At 42.7% G+C, this 23,538-nt stretch overlaps 1 protein-coding gene across 1 annotated transcript in view; it reads left to right on the top strand.

The window, feature by feature from the left end:
• Nucleotides 1–1,758: 1,758 nt before the first annotated feature.
• LOC122808283 (melatonin receptor type 1A-like) overlaps nt 1,759–23,538 on the top strand; it is a 169,296-nt gene continuing 147,516 nt past the window's right edge. Inside the window, exon 1 of the mRNA XM_044079246.1 lies at nt 1,759–1,855. Coding sequence (XP_043935181.1) covers nt 1,759–1,855 — 97 coding nt within the window. The remainder of the gene's footprint in view (nt 1,856–23,538) is intronic.

Raw genomic sequence — 23,538 nt, 5'->3', positions numbered from 1 at the left:
TTGTGTTATTTTAGGCAGAATAATGTAGCAGTAGCAAACACATGGCAGAGAGCATGTAGAGCACATGTACAGAAGAGCCCACAGAATCCAAGGTAATCTGCTTATTTTCCAAGTATTACTTCGAATCTCAAGTAGTTGAATAGCTTGTATGCATAGATTAAGTTATCAGGTTGTTAATTTTGAGCTGAAAAAAAATGATTTCTCTACCTTAGAAGTTAGAGATTAATATTAGCTTTCAGAGAGCTTAGAAACAGCAGTGTCTATAGGATGGCGGCCATTTTAGTCTACTTGAACCAAATTTTTGATCAATTCATTTCATTTCCATTGTAAGTTAGTCAATTCTGGCCTAAACATTCTTTATATCAGCTGCAATGGCATCTACTTTCCTTTCACATTAACTTATATTTGTTATGTTGGTTTGCCATTTTCCCTGCTTCCTCATCTACTTCAACATATATCATAAGTAAATAATATGTTTCACTATTTTTGTATTTTCCTCTTGCTGTCCTACTCCTGTAACATACAGTGCAGTTTCCTGAGACCTTAATAAATTGCCTGTCTTCTTCGCTGTGCCCAGTTGCACACTTCCCTTATATCAATTTCTCTTCTCCCACCTCAACCTCCTTCCTTTCTAAGTTAAATGCTAATGTCAATAAGTCTTTAGTGCAGTACTTTATAGTCACTTTATAGGTGCATTTCTTTTAAATAATATTTTAGCTCACAGTTCATCACTGAGTTTTAAACCCTCTTCCATTCCATGCTTCTCTTCTCCTACTTGCATCCAAATTTTGCATACATTTCATACCTGCCTTCTTTGTTTGCAAACATCAACAGTTTTTACTTCAATTAAGCTCAATTCCACCCCTCGAATTCTCTCCTCATTCCTCTACTATTGTTCATTTATATGTTGTTCACACTTTGAGGTATTATTTCTTCATGTTGCTTCCATACACAGTTCTAAACCTTTTACCCAATATGAGCCAATTTTCTAAGCAGCTAATTTCTTCAGCATCTCCACAGTGACCTACATTTAATGTCAAATTTTAACTAAGGCACAGTAACTGCATATACCATGTCTAAATTGACTTAATCACACTTATGTCTGCATGATTACTGCAAACATGGAAAATATGCCACACTTTTCATACCCTTTAACAAACTCACCTTATCATCTCGAGCCCTGTATATCCAATATAGATGCTGACTGTTGCACTGTACATATGTAGCAAATAATTTAAGCTTTCAGATATTAACTGCTCCCCCATGCGCCACCTACAGTTCATAACATATTATGTTCAGTAGCACATTGTTAATTGAAATATAGTATATTAAAGCAAATACGTATATGTGTGTTTGTCTTACCCAAATGTACATAGTTTTACCTTCTAATATAAACTAATTTCAGAACCCCCCCACTGTCTTGACAATATCATGTTCCATTTATGTTTTATTAGCTTAAATATATCTATATTTATAAAACATCCATATTTTTTCACAAGCTTTTGTACTAATACTATATTAAGTTAAGATCGGTACATCACACATATCTGAAACCATTCAATGCTGGTGTTAGTGGGAATGGTAACATTGTTCATTCACAAAACATTCAGTCTACATAAAATAACATCATTTTTTTTCAACAGAGAAGTTAGAAAGAAGATGCAATGGGTAAGCCAAAAAGAAGCATCCAAACTGAATTTGGATAGATTAAAGACCATTATTGTAGGAAAAAAGAAGAAAAGGGCTGAAACTGATAACATGGCTCATTCTGTGGAAGTAGAAAGACAGCTAGATGAGAATTTTATGCTTGCAAATGAAGTAAGTGGTGAAAACAGTGACATTAATAAGACTACTGGTAATGAAGATCATCCCGTTGTAACAATTGATAGAGCTATCATAACATAATTAGAAGTGGGACATTCTCTAGATCTGGTCAGAAATTATATTCTAATAATTACAGATTCAATTATTACAAGAAATTATATTTAAATTTGCAGAGAGGTTAATGAACATCAAATAGTGTTATGTTTGTCAGGAGCAAAAATACAGGGTGTGAGCAGGACCTTAGAATGCCAAGGAACTATGGAGCTGTTTTTATTCATGTTGGTACAACTGATCTCATCTGCCAGCAATCTCTAATTGTTATTATGGAACTTACAGCCTCTTAGATAGCATAGGTTGTACAAGTTTTAGGATATATTTTTTCTCAAATCTCATGTAGAAAGGAGAGTCACCTTAGCATGCATGAAAATATTTTGGTAGTAAATACCTACAAGACAAAATGGCCTATTTTTAATGTTAAATTTGCTCTATTTGCATAACCATGATACTGATATTGTTTGGGAAACATGATTAAAGGATAATGACTGAAAAACAGTTGTGTCAGGGTAAAACATTTTTACTGTAACAGACATTCTAACAAAAAGTTATGTATAAACGTAAAACCAAAACAAAACTGTAGATAAAAATAGGCACAGGTATCCAGTAAATCGAGAAGACCAAACCAGAATGACTTAACGCTGGTTTATTTATAAAAAAATTGTTTAGCGTTTTCGCCACTAAAAACAAAGTAGTTTCATCAGAGAAACAGTTTAAAAAGGCGCCAAACCTTTTAAATAGTTGAATACAAAGTATCAAAATACGTCACTTCCTTACAATCACAAGGGTAATGAATAAATAAAACAAAACCAATTAATTTCAAAAACAAATGAGAAATATTGACCATTAATGCACATAATTCCCAATTTAAAAAATACATTAATGTTAAATTATGCTACTAAAAAAATCTTATTTATTTCGTGTCCCTTTAGTTAAAAAATTCCTATTAGTAATAAACAAGTCAAATGGTTTAATAAATATTAATATTGAAACCCAATAAATGCAATACCATCTTACATTAAAAAGTGTATATGTAAATACCAAATGACAAAGTTTAATTATTATTATTTATGGCAGTTGGGCTTAAAGATAATGCCCCCATATAAGTATTATTTTTACTGTGTAAAGATTAAAAAATATATGCATGTTTACCCGAATTTTACAAAATTTATCTCAAAAAGGACTTATATTTTAGGACTGATGAAATGTTACAGTTTTCATTTAGGCCTGGGGAGTTGAATGCATCTAATTTGAGCTGCCATTCAAGTTCCCGATTCTCCAAAAATAAGGAACAAGGGCCACCCCAAATATGTATAGGTGTATTGATAGAGGTTAACGATTGTTATGAAACCTCTGATTATTTAAGCAATAACTCATGACTAGGTGAAGGTAGTACTGGATTTATTCATGGTTGGTGGTGTTTTAACATGAGGGTGAAGTCAGAGTGATAAAACAAAGCCAATTGTGTATAAATCCAGATTACACACACATTCAGGAGTGGGTTATTGCTGCAATACAATGACATAATTTAAGAAAGAAATTGCTTAACTTTCTTAAATAACATTGTTGTATTTTAGCTCTGTAGTGTTCCTTCATGTTCTTCTGCCTTTCCTGGTGCACTGCTCATACGTGTGGTTCTTACATTTCTATGCTTGCACAATACATCAGTGCTCTTCAAGAGAAGCAAAGGAGAAAAGAGAATCTCTGTTGCTTTTTTCTTACCACTCTTAATGCAAGAAACCTGGACAAAGCTCATCACAATGGGGGGAACAAAGGTCCAAAAAGGGGGACAAAAGCTTAGAAAGTTACTGGAAAAAAAGGGTTTATGTTAGCATGCATTTTCTGAAGGATATGAAGCCTAAACCTCAACTGTCTGCCATTATTTGATCTTCCATCAAAACTGGCTTGCCAGAAAAGTACCTTTTTAATGAGGAAAATACGAGAACTGAGTCAAAAATGTACATATTCTGAAAAGATTTGGACAGCTGAGATGTATGGAAGCCTTCCAATATCTAAGGAGGGACAGTGCAAAAATAAAAGGAAAATCAGTTACATTTCTGTTTCTTTACTTTTATAGAAAATATACTGATTTTTCTTGTATTTTGCTCTGCAGCATATTCCAATAGAAATTTCTGACCTCTCAATGGTACCTTACTGGCTAGACATTTTTTAATGGCTGGACTTCTTTATGGGTATATACCTGATTTACAATGGGCACGTTGGTTGGGCTGTCCAATCAGAATCCATGTTTTTGAATGACAATGAGCAGTTACTGTAATATACATGCTAAATGATAACACCAATACCACAGAGTGTGTAACTGTGACATAAATATAACCCTGGAACAGATTACAATTGTTGAAGAATATAGACTACAAAAGTCAAGTCTTGATAACTTAAGGGAATTTGTACATTTCTTGCATGAAACAAAGGATAGAGAAATAAGACTAGATGGGAACTTCAATTTACCAGAAACTGACTAGAACAATATTGACTCTACACCATTAGTAAGGAAATTATTTGGAATGTATATTCATGAACAACAGTTACTGCAGACTGTAAGCAAACCTACAAGGGAATAAAACATATTGTAAATGATTGTTACTTCATGTCAATTTTTACCACCCTTGATGTGCAGTAATCATGGGTTTATAAAGGTTAAATTACTTCTAGAAAATTCTGTCAGCCTGAAATCTTAACCAATCCAGAACAGATTAATAACAGACTTTATGGAAGCAAAACAGTCATTATATAAAACTTATTGGAGTGAAGCATTCAAATGAAAGAATGCAGAAAGAATATGTCAAGTTTTGAGAGGGAAATTGAATGCAAAAGGAAAAAAAAATAACATCAGGATCTAGGCACATAGGGCCATGTGCATAAAACAGATCATAAAAGTGTATACATTGTTTACTAACATCTGGATTAAGTCCCATGTAGGATATTGACTAAATTAAAAGGTACGTAAGGTAGTCAAACAACCGAACAGTAGGACAGACACTGGGCCAGATTCATGAAGGCTTGCATGGAGTCTAAGAGTAGAGTAAGACTCCAGCAAGCCAACATGTCCGCTGAGCGATCCAGGAATAGCCGGCAGGGGCATGCAACTGAGCTCTCCAAACTAGTCCTACACGGACAGGGCTGGGATATGCAAATTACCTCAATTGCAGGTGAAAGCCATGCAAATGAGGTAAAATTGCGATCCAGGAAACCCGAACCTGTCCGAGTAGGAGTAGTGTTATTTGCAGAAATGTACTCAGTTGATAACTGAGTACGGTTCTGCAAATAGCAAAACGGAGCAGTGTCAGCTGGAAGAAAAGCATGCATTCACAGGAGGAAGCATGCCAATGGCCAAAGATATGGCCATTGGCAATGGGAAGTGATGCAAATTAAAAATAAAATAACTTTTTTTTTTAATCCCGATTTCCGGGGTTTAACCGTAGCACAGCGCCACGCAAATGCGCTGCACCCTTAAAAGCAGAAAATTAATAATTAAATTCCACAAATAGGATTTCATAGCTAAAATGAATTTACAATGCAAGGGAATGGCAGGCTGAAGACAACATGGCCACCGAGTAGAGGTTGCTAAGGGGGGAAGCTCAGTCTAAGAGATGTAACTAAGCATTAGTAGGCAATCCTATGCAAATGAGAGTTATGATAGTGAATCGCAAGTTCACATAGCAAATGAGCACAGTCAGTGGAGTGTAGGAATAGGATAAAGGGAGTAACAGAGTAGAAGATAGGTGACATCACGACGAGGGTATGTATGAAAGGAGTGCAACTCAATGCAGCAGTGACATGTGTCAGCTTACATTTACATAATAGTGAAAGAGATGTGTCAACAGGTAGGCCATGTAAAGTCAAGAAATTGAAGGTGTATGCTGTGGATAACACCAAAGTTTTTTGCTGAGTGTGCATGCGAGCGTGTGCGCGCCAGTAAACCCAAGACAGTGTGCATGCGTGTAAGCATGTGTGCACGCGTGTAGGCTTGAGTAAGCATATGTAAGGCTGTGTAAACAGTTGTAAGCATGTTTGCACTGATGTGCATGGGTTTTAACAGGAATAAGCAAGTTTTAGTCTGTATAAGCATGTGTGCCCGTTTGTGAGCTGGTGTGCGCGTGTTTGCGCTTGTTTGAGCGGCGTTGCCCCCTGAGGAAACAGAAAGGGAAAAGGAAGCACAACAAATAGTAGGAAGTTAACCAGGGAGTACTAGCAGAGCTAGCAGGTGAAAACAATCAGAATCAGTCAATTACACAGGCATTACACTAGCCCAGCCCAGCACTCAAAACTCAGCAAAAAACATTCCAGTATGTATTTCTCAGACACACTGCAACACTGCAGTAAGCTAATAGAAGTGAAAACTGAAAAAGCTTTACTGAGACAAAGAAATGTTAGGGGCTGCCATTGCTGTCATAAGGTGACATATGCAACATGCTGAGGGTGGTGACAATGCAAATGCTGCTGAGCAACCCACAGTGAGGAGACGGAGAAGAGTGTACAGGCCTAGGGTAACCTACCAGGGGCTACATGAGCTGGAGATAGTGTAGCACTATAGAGTGGACAGAGACCTCATGCAGCAAATTGTTGAGCTGTGCAGGCCATGCCTCATACACAGAACCAACAGAGTGGAACCCATCCCAGTGGAAACCAAGGTATGTGTTGGCCTAAGAATATTAAGACCAACTGGCGATATGATGGGGATTTCACATCTAGGGTACTGCACCAGTTCCTGAATGCCATGGCAGCACATGTCAGTGATCATGTATATTTCCCCAAATCCCGTGAGGTATTGGCCAGCAATATGCGTCTCTTCCAGCAAATAGCGGTAGTGGGTGCAATAGACTGCACGCACATTCGCATGAAAGCAACAGCCGGTGAGTGGGGTAGGGTCTACTATAACTACAAGGGTTACCCCTACATCAACTGCCAGGTCGTGTGTGATGCCCAGGGCATAATAATGAATGTGTGTGCTGGCTGCCCTGGAAGCTACCATGACTCCCATATCTTACATCTGACACAGCTGTACCAGACATTTGCCAATGGGGACATCCCTCATGGTCACATAGTGGGGGATGCTGGATATGCACTCGAGCCGTGGCTGATGACACCCATCAGAAATGCTCACACACCTGAACAGGAACGCCATAATGAGGCACACGCACAAACACAAAATGTAATCGAGCGTGTGTTTGGGCTGCTCAAGTCACGGTTCCGGTGCCTGGACACATCTGGTTGAGCCTTGCAGTACTCACCAACTACATGTACCCAAATAGTCATGGTATGTGCTATGCTACACAGTATGATCCTGCAAAAACAGCTGCAGCAGGAGCAGCATTGGGCCAGGCACAATAGCCACCCACCATTGCCAAGGCCATCACAGGCAGAGTGTGACTCGGAGGAGGAACAACCTGAGCCTGCCCCAGTAGGCAGAAGGAGGCATGCCCAGTATGCTTTGGCCTTGGCAAAGAGGCAACACATAGCATATACACTGGCTCAGTAGGAACCCTGGAAATTATACCTCTCTCCGACTCGCACATACAGTAAAAGCGATGCCTGACTTGACACTACCTGTTAAACATGTATAAGGAGTGTAAAATGTGCATCCAACATAGGCAGCCCTGCAGCACCACCTGAGGCATGATTGCTATGTGTTAAGAAATACAAAGCACTGCTAAACAGCTCTCACCACTATTTAGTATATGTAAACAAAATTGCACACACTAAATAGCACAACCACAGGCAATGTTCAGCAATATTGTGCACTGTCCAGCAATGTTGGGCAACATTGAGCAATGTTGTGCAAGTCTGGTCAAATGTGGGTATAGTTCATCAAAAGCAGGTTAACAAGTTCATATTTGCTTCACTTTTCTTGAAGCAGTCTGTTCTGGCATGTATGAAAATATGAAGCAGTGACAGTCCTCAAACCCAGGCTACAGTGCACTATAGTCAGAGTACAGAACCACTAAACCATGACAGTATGTCAATGGCCAGCTTGTATGAAAAAATGTTGATAAGTCAATGCTAAGTATCTCATGGAAACCTTGCAGGCATAGCATAATCCCTGTCGAGTTAAGACACAAAGGTGAGGCCTGCAGTAATAATAGAACCTGATATTCAACACACATATAGTATAAATGTTAATATTGGTAATGTTCACACACATCAACAAATGTAGGGACCTCAGACAGCAACATATTGCAAGGTCACACTGGGCATGCTCACACACTTAAAACTATGAGACAAATGTCAAGCAACAAAACACTGAAAGTCTGAACTGGGCATGCTCACACACTTAGGTTAAGTTTGAGTACAGCAGTGGGCCACACATATCCCTCAGTTGCAAGTGTCAACCCAGGAACCTCACACTATTCACCAATCCACCATGTGCACAAAGTGATATGACAACAGACACAATATAAAATAGGGAAATCCTGTCACAATCAAATATGTTATGCAGAAACCTAGGTTGTTCATAGGAAGTGGTAAAGCAAAGAAGAAACAAAACCTGCAATCAGTACCATCACTGAACAATGTGCATCCCGAACATTAGCATAGGTTCAGAGGTTGACACTAGGCTATCTGCCCTATGGTATGTAGAAGCCTAGCCACAGTGTGTTTGTATTCTGCGATCAAGCACGATCAGTAGACTGTGCCTGTCAATAGTAGGTCACACAAGATATCTCACATATGTTCATTTCATTCTGACTCTGTCTAGCAAGGGCCCATAGCATATCCCAGGGCTAAGCATACGATCACCCGTCCATCTGTGAAGATGTCACCTGTAGGTGGTCAGCATGGGTCTGTACATATGTGGTACTGTGATCACATTCGCTTGTGAGTGGAGCCTCTGTGATGATAATATGCCCCTCCAGCATGTCCTACTAACATCATTGCTCACGTACCTGTCCCTGGAGCATGTAGCTATAAGGGACTTTGACATCCTCATGTGGAGCTTGCCCATCAATGCTTTGATGGACATGGCATCAAACAAAAGGCACAGACTGCATCCAAGTAGGCAGTAAGCAACTGAGGAGAGTTGAAGTGACCATAGCCAAACTGTGCATACCATCTGTGTGACCCCCTAGATCCACTCACTTATGTAAATCTGTGTACATTCCAGTTGCTGCAGGTGTTGGGTAAGGTACATCTGAAATGGGCCATTGTATCCAAGCATGTGCCAGATAACTACAGGGTTAAAATGACCCCACCTGATCTGGATGTAAAACTGTATGGGATAAGGTTGCCTAAATAGAATGTGTGTCCAACAACATTGGTAATGTGAATGTCAAAGGCAAGAGTACTAAGTATTCATGTCCCCAAATCACAAACCACACACACTATACGTGATGTATCATCACCTATGTGGTAATGTGTGTGCACGATGTTACTACCAAAGGTGATGACTATGCATCTAAAGTAAGGTAGCTGTAGACCATGGCTCTGGCACCAGTCATCCATCTCTGTGAGACCCTTTCTGAGGATGCTTGTGCCAGCTGTGGAGTCGATTATGGCACACAGTTTGCTGTCATCTGCAAACATGGTCATCCATATTCCTCCTGTGTTAGCCAGTATGTATCAGAAATATATACAGAACAAGAGAGGTCCCAGGACTGAGCTCTGTGGGATGCCACGTGTAACTGGTGTATAGTCAGATATGGCACCTGCAATACTGACCATGTGTGTGCTATCCATGATCCAGTTAGCAATCCATCTTGTGACATATGTGTAGATATTGAATCCCGTGATCTCATGTGTAAAGGCCAAGTGGGGTATTGTGCAGAAGTGGTGTGCGAGCTCCAGGTAGGCTGTGTGGACAACCCTGTGTATGTCTATGGACCTGTTAACTGTTTAGAAACATCAAACATCTGTAAGAGGCAAGATATGCCCACAACAACACCAAATTGTGTAGGATCCAGTGTCTGTAGGTTCACAATGTCTATGTGTATGTATTCCATGATGTGTATACTCCATAGCATAGCAGACCAGGATAGTTAGGCATATATTGTGATAATGTCCAGGGTCCCTTGTGGCACCAGCACTGTGGAGCGGGTACACCGTAGCTGTACGCCATTCCATGGGTACACATCCTGTAGTAACTGTGATATTGAACAGTGACATAATCTGAGTGTGAAATTTGTCATGAATCTTGTGTATGCCACAGTCTGGGACACTGTCTGGTCCCACTGATGGTATGTGTTCTGCTATGGAGAGGGCAGCACACACATGTTCATCTGTGATGTCAGGGAGGCTACACCCTGTTGTGATGGACATGTGCACTGCAGGGGGTTGGTGGGGAAACATTCCCACTGAACCTGTTGTCCAGGATGTTCGCAATGTCAATGGGTTCACTGTATCATTTGCAACTAGGCAGTAACTCACAGCATATCTGTGAGTTCCCACACAGGTCCCTGACATAATTAAATAAGGCCTTGTGATTGTCCATAGCGTTTGTTGCAAGTGTCCGTTAGAAGTGAGCCTTAGATGAATCAACAAATGATCGTAGCTATACCATAGTACTGATCAGCGATGCCTTCCAGATTGTGATTGTGCTCTATAATGTAGTAGCCTCCTCCTGTCCCTGTATAGCTCAGTAATGGCCATGGTCCAGTAGACAGGTCCCCTGCCTTTGGAGGAGTGAGTCTTGTAGTTATTTGGGATAACATGATCCATGAATTCCAGTAGTTGTCCTTAGAATGTGCTTGTAAAGTATGAAGTTGTCTGAGCTGTAATTAACACTGTCCCAGGGTCATTGAGGGATACCACCTCAGTTTGTACAAGTGTGACGTTTGCTCATGAGAAGTATGTCACTGAGATCCCATAGGATGTGTGTGTGCTTATGGGATATGTATGTCTAATGAGATGAATGTATGTTTCGACCTTAACAATTACAGGTATACCTCTGTTGTGGAACATAGAGTCCGCATGTGGGTGATGATCAGGTACCACATGTTTAACCCCCTGTTGGTGTGGTGACCAGGTCTGCCCTAGCATTTGAGTGTAACAATCTTAGCAACTGTTGTGTGAGGGTGTCACTGCTTGAGTAGTATACCCATTCAATGTTTGTGTATTTGAAGTCACACGATATAATGGTGTTTGGTGAGACCTTCACATCTCCCAGTGTTCCCAGGAATAACGACTGTTGTGCCATGTTTGGGAGTGTGGTCTGTAACAGACTACAAACTGAAATGCAGTTTTGCCCACTCTCAGTTGCACATGTACGTTCCCCAATGCTTTGTGTACTACTAGCAACCTGGAGGTGTGTGTATAGGTTCATAGGTTCACAGGCTGGTACTGGGCTATCTGCCCAAAGGCATATATTAGCCCAGCTACGTTGTACGGTAGTAGTTCCCTATATCCTTATACTAGCAGCTAGTACCCTTGGCCCCTATCTAGTAGTGCTGTTTGTGTGATCCCCGGTGTGAACTTTCTGTTACCCATCCACTCATCAAGGTTCCTCTTGAAGAATGATAGTGAGAGGCTCTGTCTTATGTAGATCAGGACCCTGTTCCTTAGTAAGGGAAGTCTCTGCAAAAGGAATCTATCCCTCCAGCATGTTCTATTCATTGTTGTGTTGAGGTTTATATCCCTAGAGCATGTAGCTCGAGTCGATTTGGTTTTGCTAAGATGGAGCATGTTCTACAATTCTGGGTTGGACATGGCTCTGTACATTAGACAGAGATCGCCTCTGAGAAAGTGGTATGCAACAGAGAACAGTCTTAGCTTTTTCAATCGTGCTGCATAGGGCAACTGTTTGAGGCCAGTAATCCTCTTGGTTAGGTACCTTTGTGGTCTCTCCAACTGCTGGAGACATCTAGGCAGGTACATTCCAATTGGTGCATTGTACTCAATAATGGGTCTGATGAGGGAAGAGTAGAGAGGCACCATTACATCATTAGATCTTGATGCGAACCCTTTCATGATCAGATGGGTCACATAGAAGGATTTTCTAACCACTTTGGCAACATGGTTATCAAAGGAAAGCTGACTATCTACTTGGGTCCCTAGATCCCTTATTTCTTCTTCAGATTTCAGGGGATTACCCCCTATGTTGTAGTTTGCGGGTACTCTGTTTTTTTCCAAAGGGGATTACTATGCATTTTTTTGCATTTAGCTTGAGACCATGGCTTTGACACCATGCATCAGTCTCATTTAGGCCCTTCTGGAGGATCTCCTTGTCAGCCGGAGACTCTATTATAGCACCCAGTTTGCAGTCATCCACAAACTTAGTCAGCCACAGCCCTTCCATGCTTGCCTGTACTTCTGAGAAGTATATGCAAAACAGGAGGGGCCCCAGGACAGAGAGTATGAATGATGTATATGGATTCCCCCCTATTGTTGTTGTCCGGTCCGAGTCTTGTGTCTGAAAACCATGGTATGATGTAAAACCTGTTAGTGCTGCCATGCTTTTGTGAGCCTGAACCAGGTGTTTGTTACTGCACATATATTGACATATTCCATACTGATGTGAGTCCTGAGTGCATGCATTCTGAGTGTTAGACATCAGTTGTTGAACACCATCACTCTCCGTTTCCTGTACCCTGTAACGTCTATGGCTGTGGTTATGTCTTCTGACCCTCGCTTCAAACAGCCACTATGTGTGTGTCAAGAGCCTAAGGCAGTCCATGAAAGCCTAGGGGTGACAGGTGCATGGTGTCCATAGCGAATGTACATGGCATGTTGAGCATGTAATCCCAGGCTGACAGACACTGGATCCCCTGTGAATGACAACAATATGTTAGGCAACTGTTAAAAGTGATCATGTCATCTGTATACTGTGACATAGTACTTGGTGAGGGTAATATGCTACTCAAGGTCAGGGTCATACTGTCCTGGGCTATATGATCAGAGAGCCCCTCTATGTCTCTTGTCATGTAGTCCAGGGAGGAATGTCTTAGGGTCTACACACCAGAATGGTCAATTATGGAGCCATATTTGTACTTATAGTGGACTGACAACAGTGATTGTGTCATGTGGCATATCCTGGCACCCGACACACAGCACAAAGTGACCTTCACCTTGTTCATCCTGGTGAGTGGGATGTCAGTGTGACAGACAATTACATTCACCTAATACAAGTGTATGAAGTGTGTTGTGTAGGCCTAAGGGCAGTGACTGTGTGGCACAATGACTTTGTGAACTATGTGATGATATGTGTGTATGGTTGTGTGTTAGCAGTTGTTTGTGTGTCTGCTTTGGATGTCTCAGCTGCTTAGGCAGAGTATATTTAGATGCTCCAAGTATGTCATTGTGTGTCAATGTTTACAGTTTGCTGTTGTCATAGGTGCATGTGTGACTGTATTTGTGGTGTGTGTGGTTACCTTTGCCACCCGATAGACTGTGCCAGTCATGGCTTGGGAGAGCTCAGCCTCCTGTCTGTCTATATATTTGCACCTCTCACAGATATCTGAGTTTGTTGGTAGGAGGACAGTGTTACCTGTGTTCATAAGGCAGTTGTAACAATGTGTCAGAATTCTAATATGCACCAGCTGGACTGGAGAGTACACACAAAACCGACCTTTGGACATGCCAGGATATGATGATGATGACATACACTGTCGACTGATCACAAAGGATCAGTAGTGTGCCAAGTGGGTAAAAGAGTATAATAGGGTTTTAGTGTTCAGGTCTGTTGTTGCTGTGGAAAGATAATCTGCAAAGGAGTACAGACAGAAACATTACACCTCCTTCAGCTATGTCAGAAATATCAATGCACAGTCATATATGTCCTGAGTCAGGGTCAACTGTACCTGACTGACAATGTCAACATCCTGTCAGACAGGCCCATACATGCATACCCACCTCCCAGTGACAAAAGACCCTAACATCATACCAGGAGATATCACATGTAGAATGTGTAAACTGGTCCTCCCAATGCCAAATGAATCCCATCACGTGGATAACATTGTTTCCCCATATGTGTCATAAGTGAATGACAGGACAAACAGACAGTGCACCCAAATAGTCTGTTGAGCCTCACACTCTCTACAGGATCTTACACCACTGAATGTGTTACAGCAACATGTGGCACACCCCACAAGTGTTGGTGCACAACACACCATCGGAACTATATTCCTATAAGCCTACCAAGTCTGAAATGCTAGCCATGGAGTCCATCATGATTGCAGTCAGGAATAGAGATATTGTAAATCAGCAAACACACAACACAAATGTCTGTGGTATGTTAATGAGCACATCATGTTCCCCAAACCTGCTAGATATCTTGCAAGGCAGACACCCAGGACATACATCACTGACAGGTGCAACACAGGTCCCACATAGACATTGAATAGCCCTTTACCAACATCACAGACACATGTGGTTTCCACAAAACCTACAATCCGTGCAGGAATGTGTACTGTCATATGAAGGAATGGTAATATGTCCACAGATAGATCACACCAGGTATGAATTGTGTATTTCTGTTGAAGATGTTCACACCTGCTGACCCACAAGGTTCATTCGTGGGATTGCATAACACTAAGTGCACACACATTACCATGTCCAGTCTGATGATGTCAGCAACCTACAAACATAGCATGTGAATAGCAATCACACAGTAAAGCATATAGCGCGTCATGTTAATGCATATCTCACTAGTGTCATAACATAGGTAGGGATTTGAATCCTGCAATTGCTGTGTGTGTGTGTGTGTGTGTAGGGGGGAGTGTTTGTGTGTGATTTCCTTTGAGAGAAGTAGCCTTTTTGGAGACTGTGAAAACGCATTTTAAAAGAGACACATCTCTCTTTGGAAAGTCTGATGATGTCAGCATCCTACAAATATTCAAGGAGAACAGAAACCACCCAGTGATGCATATAGCGTGCCGTGTTAATGTGTATCTCTCCAGTATCATAACATAGTTAGGTAGGGATTTGAATCCTGTGAATGTGTGTGTGTGTGAGAGAGTGCCTTTGAGCCTAGTGGCCTTTTTGGAGACAGTGGAAATACATTAGGAGTGGTGAATACCTCTTTGCCAAGTGTGATGATGTCAGCATCCTACAAATTGAGCTTTGGAAATGAATGCTCCCAGTAAAGCAGATAGCATGTTGTGTTAATGCATATCTCACTAGTGTCATAACATAGTTAGGAAGGGGTTTGAGCCCTGCAAACACTGTGTGTGTGTGTGTGTGTGTGTGTGTGTGTGTGTGTGTGTGTGTGTGTGTGTGTGTGTGTGCCACAGGTGGTCAATGCAGTGTGGGTTTTACTTTTACTACTGTATGACATATGTTTCACACAGTATGTGCATTGCACACATTGGGTATCTGTGTGTCAGACAGATTTGTGTACATGTGACCTCAATCAGTACATAGGTGTGAAGCCTGCATACTGCATGAATACATTTGTAACCTTCGACAGATTGTGCCACTGCTTCTCAGATCATAAGCCACATATCTATGTCTGCGTCAAGACCGGCCAATGTAGTGATCCATGGCCAAGGACATCCCTGCCACACACACCCATGACAGGTACTATAGAGTACTGTGAGTGAGGGTAATTGCTGGGGTATATGTCAGACATGTTCATACACAACAACGACTGGCAATAATGGACAGTCATGATAGATGTGCACCAGTCCTGTGGATATGCATGCAGGTCCCTAATGGGTTATGTGAATCACCGAGGGACCCCACAATACCTATGGATATGTGGATACCAAGGGACAGATTACATAACACGTGCCTGTCTGTACACATTGGTACCCAACATACATGTTCAGCGCTACCACCTATGTGGTACTGTTGGGATAGTATGTATAGTAAATGTGGATGACTATGCCATAGATGGCGTACTGCTATACAGCATGTATTGGACAACAGGTATATGTCTGTATGATACCCTTGTGTAGGATATGCGTCACATCCGGGGAATGCAGTGTAGGCCAATGCATGCATTACCAGATGTGGATGGACATATCCCTAGCATGTTTGCATGTACTGAAGAGGGCTTTATGCCACACAGGTGTGGTCCCAGGAACGTGTGGCAGTCAATACCACTGGTTACTGTTATAGTATAGTACTGGAAGGATCCAACTGTTACTGAGTTCCCTTACAATTGTGAGTCATTTGTCAGGATATCATCTAATGATTGGTTATAGTCATGCTGTTGAGGTGGTGTACACTGCCAGACTGCAGATCATTGACAGATATCAACAGTATCACCCACAGCATAGTGCCAACCCATGTCATACACACGTGTACCCATGTTAGTACATATCTGTAGTAGAATGCATACTGGCAATCGAAAGATACCATGAAATGTTAACAATGTGTAGAACAGGGTATGCCGCACATCCCACATGCCCACTATGCACTCACATGCAGACAGTGCACACACACCATGTTCACAGATGTACACCTGCTAATTTGTAATGCACACATCACACACGTACTGTCCACTCATTAACACAGGCTGGCAACACTGTACACTTCAGCTAAGTGACACATGGGTGGACAATACATACTCAGACCTAATACTGGTGTAAAAAATGCTACAATGACTATCAGAGCTGTGATGCATAATGCCTGCTCAGATATACCTACAATGATATCAGTACACCTTCCTGTTGGCAACTCGCTACTATTGCTACACGGCCATGATGTCACCCTGTGCATCAGAACCATGTTAGCCTATTCCTGCATCAATGTGACAGATGACAGGAGGTGGCACAGGTATCATCATATGCACAGGGTGTGTTGTAGTTTTGCCAGAGCCCGACATTGACCCATCCAATCGGCATGTCTGTGTGTGTGTGTGTGTGTGTGTGTGTGTGTGTGTGTGTGTGTGTGTGTGTGTGTGTGTGTGTGTGTGTGTGTGTGTGTGTGTGTGTGTGTGTGTGTGTGTGTGTGAGGGGCAGAGGGGCAGCAGTACTGCATGGGCCAATGTTGATGTAATGTGTGTGTGTGTGTATGTGTGAGCCCTAGTTGTATGGTAAATGTGTGTGTGTCTGCATGCACACAACTCCACCATGTGGCTGCCATATAAGGGTGGTTGTGAGACAGACACAGACTGTACCTGCTAGGCCATACAGATCACTGTCTCTGGCCACGGACACTGTACCTGTGCCTAGCAGGGGTGCTGCGGGCAGTATTGGGTACCAACCCTGACTGGGTACTATCATCAGATGCAGAGGTATGATGACTGGACCCATGTCCCTCCTGGGACTGGCCAGCACCACATGCACATGGTCTAGTAGGACGGTCAATGGACAGGTCAGTCCCAGCATTGCTGGGGCTGGTACTGCCACTGCAGTAGCGGCTGTGATCTGTGGTCCGTCCATGATGAATACCAGCTGATGCTGTTGCTGGCATGCATCCGTGTCAGCCTCTCATCCTTCCTGCATGGTCCTGGCTCATGTCTAACACATTGTGCAGGACATGCAATGTCTCCCTCCAATGGCTATCAATGACCTCGGTGTAATTCCGGATGGCACCGGCAAGGTCATGGATGCTGTCATTGATAACAGTGTAATGGGCCCTCTGCACCCTTAGTCCCTGTCAGGTGTACTGTTCCATACGTGCCTGTGCCTGCATTACAGCCTGGAACTTACTGGAGGTTGTAATACCTCCGGGGACACATCTGCCAGGGGCAATATGACCAGTAGTGCTCCCCTGAGAACCCCTGGACATCTGCCTATGTGGTACCATTCTGGTAATCTGGCTATGGCTGCTGTGAGGGGATGCACGTGCCATAGGTACCACACTCTCCTGGTCAATGCTAACTGTATGCTGTCCCTCAGCTACAGCCATTGGTGATGAGGGATATATTGGCAGTATGAGTGTGCGCATAGAGGGGGTTGACCGCTGTGTACTGTCAATTGGTGGACCAACGACAGACCCTGTCAGACCTTCCTGTGCCACAATACATGTCTCTTCATCTCCATTATTAGTGGCAGTGACATCAGGTTCCCTGCTGCATTCAGCCATGCCTAACACAGCACCTGTGGAAGGAAGACAGGAAACGCACTTTACAATCTGTACATTATGTTAGCGCACACATGCGCACATGCACACATGAACACATGAACACATGCACACATGAACACATGCACACATGCACACATGTACACATGAACACATGCACACATGCACACATGAACACATGCACACATGCACACATGAACACATCCACACATGCACACATGATCACATGCACACATGAACACATGCACACATGCACACATGAACATGCGCACATGAACACATGCACACATGAACACATGCACACATGCTCAGAAATACATTGCTCACCACAACACATATACACACACACACACACACACACACACACACCAGCAATCCAACACATACACAATAGTGGGTGATGGTGGGTGACAGTATTACAAGGCAAACAGTCACCACACACGTGTCAGCAGGCAGACCATGGGTTGCTCAACACCATGCAGTGCAAGTGTAGACAGCCCTATCTAATGACATTATACATGGCTTTGATGCATGTGTATAGTTGTCCAGTGATAGGCTACACACTGGAACACAATGTGTACATGGACAAAACATTGCTGTGCAAGTATTATCTGCTCTGCAATGTCATGTGCACCATCACTCAATTGTATACATATCATGGCTGCATGTGTCATCTGTGTGACACATAGATTGCCATGTCTGATGACAGTGTCTGTGTCCATATCACGTAATAATGGGCACAGGTGTAGCAACTGCATGCAAAGTACAGACATGGGATGAGTGGTGCATGTAGACATGAAGGAATTCCAATGCACGACATGGACATTGAAAAGTGGTTATGGTGCATGTGGGACATATTGCAGATATGTTGTTGCCAGCCATGACATGGCATGCTACATGACTGCAACATTAAACACCACACATACCCAATGTGTGCCATGTGACCTATACACCCAATAGCATTCCAGGACATATATGTAATTCTTTGTACAGATGGTGACTGTTGTACAAAATGTGTATACTAGTATATGCAAGCACACACACAACATGCTATGCATGGTGTGTATAGGTGCATATGTTTGCACACACAGAACAATGAGGTGCACAGCAAAGACTGCTATGTGTAGTACTGTGGTCACTGTAACTGGACGGGGTGTAGTATCATGTGCCATCATCATCATCATCATGCATCTTGTGGTAACTCACAGCTACTACTGTGTGACAGACCATCGCCTAGCATGCTGTACCTGAACTGCAGTGCCATGGATATGTTTACTATTACACAGCCACTTTGTACATGGGTGTATGAGGTGCCCAGTAGGGAGCATTGCCTAACATGACTGATTTATGTGTTGAAGAGTGTTGCACAGCCCCATGATAGGCCTCTACCCCTGAGGTACATCATGTGTGTGTGGATGACGTGGGATACTGACATTTCACCTTACAGTGGGTGTGTGGTTATGCCATATGTAGCATGACTTTGTGTACTGCATGTGATAAATGTCTTATGTTGTGTACAGGTGTTGCAACTATGCCTATCCAATGTGCAGTACGGGGTTGCCACAACTGTGTGTCATGCTCTGTGTATTGCATGTCATTGAGGCAGCTCTGACATTACTGAGCTGTGCAACGTTTCACAGCAAACATGCACAGCATGCATTATGCATAGGTGTGTTACATGTACATATCCTACACCTCACCTATGACATGCATATTTCATTACCAACATTGCAGGTATAACACACTCACCAGCATGGATTGGCTAACCTGCCGTCACACCAGAAAGACCTATGAGAACATGAGAGGGTTCATCAGTGCCAACAACTGTGGCATTGCTACAGTGGGTAAGCTAAACTGCAGTAGAACAACAGTCAACAGTCACAGGTGTAGGGATATTATACAAACTATCCGTATTGCACAACAGTAGGCAACGGAACTGCTAAACACACAGTACACATCTCACGTACACATAATCTAACAATACAGTTAACTGTAGTCTACAGATAGGGCATATTACCTGCTTGCTCAAGGTGGATGTGCTGGGTGGCTCCGGCCTCCATTACAACACATGTCAGAGGTTGGTGTAGCTGTTGTCCAGGAGCCAACATGCTTAGGAGCAGCTCCTCTGCTCTGGTGAGGGGGGGATGAATGGCCACCCCACCACTTGTGGCAAGATGCTGTCTTTGGATATTAGACGCACGCCGCCAGACTTGTCTACTTAAATCACTGCAGTGATGGCGTACCTGCTCATATGTCTGGTTATGCATGCCTATGTCATTTACCCGACTAACAAGTTCCTGCCACAGTACAGTCCGCTCTTGCTAGTGCTGGTTGCTTCCGGAGAAGAGCATAGTGTACTGCTGCAAAAGGCTGTTGACTATCACCTCTTCCTATTTGCTGTGTAAGCTGGGTTGCGTTGGTGGGCCACCTGACTGAAAAAGATATGAACAATATGTGTGAGAGTGTCCTGTGGCACACTTTACACCTTTACCCACAGATATCACTTTACTGACATATATACCATCCTATTGTCTGTCAGTGGTTACACATGTTCAATAACACTTATTGGTTCTCAGGCCACAACTAACTAACACTGCCTGGCAGACTCTATATATCACACCACTATACAACAGTACCCGACACACTGTTTGTGACACATTGCACAACCTCAAGACAGGGGTGTATATCACACCAGTGCACGAACAAAGATGTCATCCATTGCAATGGATGTAAAGTACAGGTACAGTAGTACCAATCAAACACCCTAGTCATTGATGCCATAGCCCTGCCTAACAGATGTGTCCAGTTGTTACTATAGGTGGCATATTGCTGTAACAGACTATATATGTTGCTGGATACACACGTTAACCCTGTAACACACATATGATTGCAGCCATTGTACAGGCATAATCACACACACACATCAGGCAAACATACAACGCACCACCGTATGCCAGCACAGATAAGCATTACCTGTGTACCATATGGTGCTGTGTGCCACTACTTACACACCCTTATGCCTGCAGTCTGTCCTCTGTGCAGACTACAGGAAACACACATGACAGTGTTTCCAAGCAATGTGAACGCATACCATACTGTGCTGTTTAGCCCTACATCTTCAGGTAGTACTACAGTTCATATTGGTGATGGATTCACCAGTAGCACCACTCACTAAGCATACATGTATTGCTTTAGCCTACAATGAGACACCACATTCATCAACGGAGAACAACGTCACATAATATGCCATACTACTATGTCTGCCTAACAGTACATTACACGTCAGTTGCTGTCTTCACAGCTAGGATAGGCACTACCATGTCAGATACAACATCATACTAAGCTATCAAACATTTACAGACCTTGCACACATTCAGCGTTACACTTATTCAACCTCACATAGCAGCTATTGCATTAAGTACATGTGTAAGTGCATAGTGTCATAGGTAGGTAATATGCTATTGGCCCTAGGGCCTACGGCAGCCTAGCCATATGCTACCCTGGCCTTTGACACACATGTAGTTTGATTTCACTTGCCCCTGCCAACCTGAACCACATAGGTGTTTCCTGGGGTGTATTAACAATCTCCCACACAATCATCAGGGGTATTTATAACAACTGCTAAGGAGGAGCCTTGTTTGCTATTGCTATGTGGTCTATTCCGGTGCATGGCATATGTCTGAGATGGGAACCTATCCCTCCAGCATGTGCTGTTTAGTGAGCTGACAAGGTTTAGGTCCCTAGAGCATTTAACCCTTAGGGATTGTGATATGTTGCCATGGTGGTTGTCACCCAGCTATGGGTGTGACATACCTCTGTATGTCTGGCAGAGGTCACCTCTGTGGGGCCAGTATTCAATACAGTGTAGTTGTGGTTTTGTGAGTCAGTCTGCATAGGGCATCTGTTTGCGGACAGTATTACCCTTTGGGAGGTCTGTCTGTGGCCTGTTCACCTGGTGTAGTTGTCATGTGAAGTACATACCACACAGGGCATTGTGATGAGTAGAGGGGAACTCTACCCTATACTTCCATAGATGACACACCTGTTGTCATGACACATACAACACAGACAGATTACAGGTGTAGTGTGGCACTGTCTTCATCAAAGTGGAGGCTACTGTCCACCTGTGTCCCATGTTCCCGTATCACACCTTCACTGTTAGGTAGATCTCTGCCTATGTGTTAGTTAATGGGTACACTGTTTTGGGAAGGTGGAATGGCACTGCAGTATCAACACTTGTCTACAGTCCATGCCTTGTTCACCACACACCTGTTGCAGTACATATGACCCTGTGTCTCTCTGTCTCTCTCTCTCACTCTATATGTATATATATATATATATATATATATATATATATATATATATATATATATATATATATATATATATATATATATTATATATATATGCATATCTATACACATACATGTACACATCCATTGCTGTACACATGGATGTACATATAGGCACATGTACAGTCCACCTTTCATGGTGGGGATCTCACTTATGTGACCGTTGTGGGATGTACAGGTATGTGATTACATTGCACAGTGTTGTGCAGAATGCATGTGGGTGTCCTCAGCCCTTGTAGCATTAGCAGGCCTCACTGTCTGTAATGCATCAGATCTGACAAATCTGTCCCACAGCATTTAACCACCACATGACATATATCAACACTACCATAGCTGGCCTTAGGCATAGGCCTACTGGGCGGCCACCTAGGACGCTGCTCTAGCAGGGGTGCTTTTCCACTATTTATGTGGACACAAGGATAGGGGAACCAGGAAGTGTGGTAGGGGGCACCGTGGGGCCCTTTTGCCTAGGGCAACAGTTGACCTAAGGACACTCCTGCACACTGCATGCTGTCTTCTAGGCCACACACTATGACCTACATGGATATATGCACATATCAACATTCACTGACAGATAGCTGTCCACCTTTCACTAACAGTTGCAGTATGTCCCTTGCCCTATGCACATGTGCAGATACAGATAGATACATACTGCTGCCACACATGGATGATTTGCAGTGTGTAGAGTACTCTTCGGGAACATCTACAACATGCCAACACATACATTTGAGTTACATACCTTACCTTTGTATTCCCCTGCTCCATGTGTTACGGTTTTGTATTTTTTTTTTATTGCTGGTTTGTTTTGGGTTTTTGCCCTCTATTTAACCTTTGGTCTCTGTTTCTCCCTCTCTTCTGTCTCTGTCTCAGTCTGTGTCCATATCTCTCTCTCTCTCACTCTCTATCTCACAACACCTGCAATGATATAATTGCATGTGTGGACTGCAGGTACAGCCTGCTTTTCTAGGTATCTGCACTTCTGCATGTGACAGCCTCTGCACCAATTGCTGCCCATCATTCAGTAATTGCATGCAGCCTGCTGTTTGGTGATTGCATTACTCACTGTGATTGCAGCCCACTGCTATAAAATGCTAGGTTAGGTAGGCATAGCCCTTTCAGATTTCAAAGGTGGGGCCCATTCTTGTTTGCTCTGGACACTGTTGTGTCAGTCTGAAGGTTGGTATATGTCTCTTATCTGATGCTAGGGTTGAAACCAGTTATATGCATGTTGTACTCATGCCTGCATGTTGCTGCTTCCAGTACACACACCTCAGTGTAGACATGTACGCACTCCTCCAAATATTAACACAGGATACATGGGAGTATGCACTTTTTTCTCACATACACAATTAACTGCCATACAAATGTGGTTTTTGCACTGTATTCCTGT

Source organism: Protopterus annectens, chromosome 8.part0 (genome assembly GCF_019279795.1).
Source record: "Protopterus annectens isolate FY-2018-M chromosome 8.part0, PAN1.0, whole genome shotgun sequence".
NCBI classification, from domain to species: domain Eukaryota; kingdom Metazoa; phylum Chordata; order Ceratodontiformes; family Protopteridae; genus Protopterus; species Protopterus annectens.
Note: the sequence above shows the minus strand (reverse complement) of the source record. Positions and strands in the feature narration are given on the sequence as shown.